The sequence below is a fragment of the Fusarium venenatum genome (assembly GCF_020744135.1).
Source record: "Fusarium venenatum strain MPI-CAGE-CH-0201 chromosome Unknown EDB82scaffold_3, whole genome shotgun sequence".
Taxonomy (NCBI): Eukaryota; Fungi; Ascomycota; class Sordariomycetes; order Hypocreales; family Nectriaceae; genus Fusarium; species Fusarium venenatum.
Genome location: NW_027072131.1, coordinates 6,497,291 through 6,502,495, shown reverse-complemented (window position 1 = coordinate 6,502,495; position 5,205 = coordinate 6,497,291). Strand labels below are relative to the sequence as shown.

At 49.9% G+C, this 5,205-nt stretch overlaps 1 protein-coding gene across 1 annotated transcript; it reads right to left on the bottom strand.

The window, feature by feature from the left end:
- Window positions 1-1,267: 1,267 nt before the first annotated feature.
- On the bottom strand, window positions 1,268-3,436 carry EDB82DRAFT_271220 (uncharacterized protein). The gene is made up of 3 exons (XM_025728642.2): window positions 2,432-3,436; window positions 1,615-2,381; window positions 1,268-1,562 (listed from the first exon to the last, which is right to left on the bottom strand). The coding sequence occupies exons 1-3, from the start codon at window positions 3,093-3,095 to the stop codon at window positions 1,362-1,364; spliced, it is 1,632 nt and encodes a 543-aa protein (XP_025582989.1). The 5' UTR covers window positions 3,096-3,436; the 3' UTR covers window positions 1,268-1,361.
- Window positions 3,437-5,205: the final 1,769 nt, after the last annotated feature.

Here is a 5,205-nt window from a genome sequence, read left to right as displayed (position 1 = left end):
CGGTTGACCCTCACAGACCCATCCATATTCTAGCCCATGGCAAACATCTGCGACGATTAGATTCGGTGCGAAAGGGCCACTGAGGCGAAGAGATCTTTCCTAGCTAGCCCAGAAGATTGGCCACATGCAGCTTTGCGGAGTAGCCGTACAGGTTTCAGCTAAACCGGATCTCATATTGTAGAATTTGTCTTGTTATTTTGATGTGACAAGGAATAAGGGCTTTGTCGAACCAGCTCAGTCAACTCAATATGCTGACCTGCAAAGCTCAAGTTCTCACTAATATCAGCACTTGAATCTCAAGTCTAACCATCGACAATTATCTTCTATTGTATGACACAAGAGACCTTTGGTAGACACACATGCGGTCCATTGTAAATCTCAGCTCATCCTTCCTGTCCGTGGATACTGGAGTCAACGTACTAGCCGCCTTCAACACCTTTCCAAGACTTTGCAGTGCTCGGAGTTAACTCAAGATTGGGACTAGTTTAGACAGTTCCTTTATTCAATTTTGAGAGATAATCTACTATGGCCAGACCTGGTTGCTTGGACGGCCTCGGGGTATCAGAAAGGATGGCCGCTGGAGACACTCTAAAACGTTGAGGCTAACTTTACTGTCACCAACCAGGACATTTTGCCATATTCCAAACATACATCGACCACATGTGCATTGCGTATTATGGAGGAGATCATACGGCCATTATGAATACTCTTTATAATCAGAATCCGATAGGCAACGCCGCAATATAATTAGAAACAAAGTTCGGTACCAAGTGTATTAATGTAGAGATTGTTGTCACCCCAGGTGTCCCATAGCTGAACCAACCTCATTGTCAAAGAGATTCACAAACTAAGCCATAGTCAAGAGATTCCCAGTACTCAAATAAGTACGAACAATGCCATGGTGGGCTACGCCAACCAGCTTTGGCGTGGCATCGCGCTTTTTGTCCAGTTCAGACCAACTCTGGGTTGATAACTGAGGTCCCTGAGGGGTTAGTAGCCTGGGCACGATGAGGTCATCGCATTAGCCCCTCGTCACAAGCTCTGTGTCTTCACAAGTCATGTCAACCACAGAGAGCCCATTATTGAAACATATAGTTGTTTATTTATTGTCATAAATCGTAATTTGTGCGTACCAACCAAGCATCTACATACATTTCGTTTCATTGATCCCATTCCATTTCATCCGCTGTATATGATTTCATAAATTCGTACAACCAAAGTTGTCCCATCATGAACTAAAAAAGCCCATCACTTGCACCAATAACAACATGTCTGTAGTTGCAAGAGGTATCCATTATCCAGCACACGGTTATCCTTCTCAAAAATGACCTTGAACAAGTACGCCAACAAACAAAGCAGACTTAACGGAGATAGCCTCGGGGAGGGCGGCTATCGTAAAACGTCTCGCGCTCCGTCACCTCATCCCAGCGAGGATGGCTGTGTCGGCTACGGTCGCGCTCATAATCAAACTGGTATTCTCTCTCATATTCAAGCTCTCGTGCGCGCTGCTTTCGAGACCGTCGGATCTCGTCTGAAATGTCAACCAGGCGGAGAACATCATCCTAAGAAAATTAATACAACAAACGGCCAAGACGATTTTAGTAGAAAACTTACATATTTGAGATAGTCCATGATATAGTAGAATTCCTTGGTCTCCTCATATTCGTATCCAGAGCTCTCAATAGCCTCACGGAGAACGAGGTCCTTAGTGATCTCGGTCCACATATCCTTGGGTGGTGGAGGAGCAGGTCGAGAAACCGATCGAGTTCTCTCAATGTCGATTTCTCGCTCACGGTCGTAGATTGACACGTTCACTCGTGTGTCACGGTCACGGGTTGGGGGAGGAGAGGGTTCCCTGATAGCAGGTTTGGGGGATGGCACAGGAGCTGGAGAAGGCTGGCCATCTCTCTCGGGGATGAACTTGCTCTTCCTGGCTCCGCTGTACCTCGTCCACTGTGTCTCAGTGCTGCCACCGCCGATTCCATCCATACGGATGCGCTCAGTGCCTGGAGGAACATCCACGAGAGTCCAGTCCTTGGTGGCACCACCCCAGGCCTCACCCATTTTGCCTCGAGAGTCAATCTTTCCGGTAAGGTAGTCGCCCTCTTCATCAACAGCACTAGGTGTGGGCAGAGGAGCAGCAGAATGCGCTCGGCGACGGGAATCGGATTCTCGTCGAACCACAAGCTCATCGTCGCGGAAGTCAGATCGTCGCTCCTGGCTCTGTGATCGAGTGCGAGTTGTGCGAGAAATGTCCACCTCGGTCTTGTTCCTTGAGAGAGAGATGTCAATGTCAGTCTCCCGCTCTCGGACTCGAGATGGGGCACGAGGCTGAGGCTTGGGCTGAGGAGGAGGTGTAGGGGGTCTAGCTTTGATCATGCCTATAAGGGTTAATATCTTGAGTTTTCTTTCAAAGTTTCGGTGTACTTACCATGGTCAATATCACGGTAGTGTGTGATAACCTCTCGCTCAATGGTTGGTCCGCGGATGGTCTGAGGCGGAGGAGGTGGGGGAGAAGGCTTTGGTGCAGGAGGAGGCGAAGGGGCTCTTTCACGCTCAACGATACGGGTGCGAATGCGCTCCCGCTCTTCGACTGGTGGAGGAGGCGGGGGAGAAGGCGACTTTGGTCGCTCAACATATCGCACAACACGGGCTGGCGAAGGAGCTCGTCTGGGAGGTGGCTGAGAAGGTTCCCTGACTCGCTCTCGCTCGTAAACTCTGGTGCGAGAACGCTCGTGCTCGTGGTCATGCTCATGATCGTGAGAAGAGTGGTGGGAAGAGTGATGGCTGGGCGAGATGCTGCGAGGCCTTCGAATGATTCGCTCCTCTCGAACGCGAGCGATTGGACTGGGACTCCTGGGTCGATGACGGTCGATAGTCTCTACTTGACGCTGGCGCAGGACCATAGGGCCAGCTTCTGTTCGTCGAATATCGTCTCGCAAAAAAGCGGGTGTGCGAGACTCCTCTCGCGGGGGAGGGCTGATTGTAACGGTGCGGCGGCGGTAATCGACTTCATCGAGTCCCTCAGGAGCGGATCGTCGAGGAGCGGGGTAGTAATCCCTCTCCTCAAAGTCGGTAGCCCTTACACGGGACATTTTGATTTGGTGTAATAAAAGGTAGTTTCCTAGTAATTTGTGCTGGCTTTGGTGCGATGTTTGATGGCGCCAACTCAATTACTCAAGCTGTTGCGTGGGTTGCGACAAAGAGCACGATATGGCTATTGCGTCACACTACAAGGCGGGGTTGTTCTTCTGGTGATGTGCCTCAGTCTCAGTGAGGTCTTGTTACGCAAACCCCAAAGAATGCGATGCTTATTATTGAGAGGAGAACGAAAGAAGTGAAGGAGGAAGAAAAAGCAACAGCCAAGAAGAATGGAAGAGAAAGAAAGAGAGTTTAAGAGTGTCAGGTGGGTTTAATGGCGCGCAAGCCGCAAAGCGCCGCAAGAATCAGGCCCCAGGCTACCAAGGACGGAGCATGGAAGTAAAGCAAAACGTCGTCATCCGACAGCAATAATGGGAGGGAGCCCCCCGGTAAACAATAGGGTGTCAGCCGTGACCTTACCTACCTAGTGGAGGGGCTGGGTTTCTCGACTGGGCTGGATAAGGTACGGAGAAAGGTTCCATTTCCTGCTGGCTATGCTCAGCAAAGCAACGAGACCTGGTATGTTCTATAAGCTGTTATCCATGATAGTGGGCGAAAGCGGGGACAATGATGGGCGGTTTATGGGACAGTACAAAGATGGATGGATGGAGGTAGCGGTCCGCAACGGGAGAACTAAACGTTGGCGATGATCTTTTTCTCTGTTGAAGTTTCCTCAAATAGCTTGTAGTAAATTCGATAAAGTCCGCGTCTCTGCTAACTCTTGAACTCGGCTACCTCGAATAGCTCTCGTTTCGTAGAGAGCAATCGAACAAATGACCACAACCGACTGAAATGTATGCCTATCCAATGACCCACGAAGTACCAGACGGAGTCAGTCTGCCTACCTGACGACCCCAAACGCAACGAGTCTCCCATGGCGGCCCAATAAGACGCTCCCTTCTCCCACGCGAAGCTCTCAGATGGAGGGTCAAGCGCAACCACAAAGGACATGAGACCTGCCAACCTGACGAACTCTGATCTAAAATTGTCTCTGCCCAAGGCCCCATTATTGATGGTCCATCTCCCCGTTATAGAGTTTATCTCCTTTACCTCTTATTAATTATGGGCATCCGTTGGGCATATTTTTCCATCTTGTCAATTTGTGCTTCTTTTGTTCGCTTCTTTGGCGAAGCTGCCAAAAGCTCGTTTCTTCTCCATCCAAGCAGGCTGTGGTGTGGGGATGCATTGACGCAATAGTGCAGCAAACCACACTACCTCATCCCAGCATCTTTGGGACCTTGGTCCAGTGCGTTGCGAGACGGGGACCTAGAACAAGGCTCTCAGAACTGCCCCCTGCAGCGCCATGGGTCCGACTTGCAGCAAATCACTCGTAGGGTTGGCGAGGTCGAATAAAAACAGGACTGTGTGTTAATGATGGTCGACGAGATAGGGAAAATGTGATATGAGTATTGTGAATGTTGCTGCAAGTCTATCTCTGTTGCATTGCAAATCATTGCCCTTGTGATCGGCAATAGAGTCAGAGTCCGAAATGTACTTTTGGTAGGTTGGGCATTCAAACTTCGAAACGAGCCGTCATTGACCAGGACTGGGTTCTCAGACAAAGAATGATCCTTGACCATCCGAATCGTATCGTATTGGCTCCATCTGAAGTCAAATTTTGAAAGGCACGCTGCGAGTCCGACAAGGCGTCTGGGCTTGAACCCCATAAGCAGCCCATTTTCAGCTGTCAGCCTCCAATCCACAGGCCACAGTCCTCGCTGGGACCTAGAGCGTCTGCCGTTGTTCCAAGGTTCTATGACCGTCTGTTTGTTTGTCACTGTCGCTGTCACATGCTGCACAGACCCCGGCACTTCTTGGAGGAAGCAAGACAGGGTTCATAACTGGGCTGTGTTGAATTGATCTAGATTGTTCTCCCGAGACCAGTTATCAGTCAAAGAATGAGGACAAGGGGAGGATTTGCTGTATGCTTCTCGAGTATGGTTACAGACCTGCCCGGTTAGAAACCCGAGCTTGGAAAGGCACCTGACAGGATGACCTGATGTTTGTGCTTGGCAGCTTACAACATAGTGCCAAAATCTTGATGCCTTACCAACGAATTGGACG

What these genes read in the sequence shown, in the direction of transcription:
- EDB82DRAFT_271220 (XM_025728642.2), bottom strand. Translation starts at nt 3,095, where the DNA reads ATGTCCCGTGTAAGGGCTACCGACTTTGAGGAGAGGGATTACTACCCC. An exon ending in CTACCGTGATATTGACCATG is followed by an intron (nt 2,382 to 2,431) that starts GTAAGTACACCG and finishes TAACCCTTATAG; the next exon opens with GCATGATCAAAGCTAGACCC. An exon ending in TCATGGACTATCTCAAATAT is followed by an intron (nt 1,563 to 1,614) that starts GTAAGTTTTCTA and finishes TAATTTTCTTAG; the next exon opens with GATGATGTTCTCCGCCTGGT.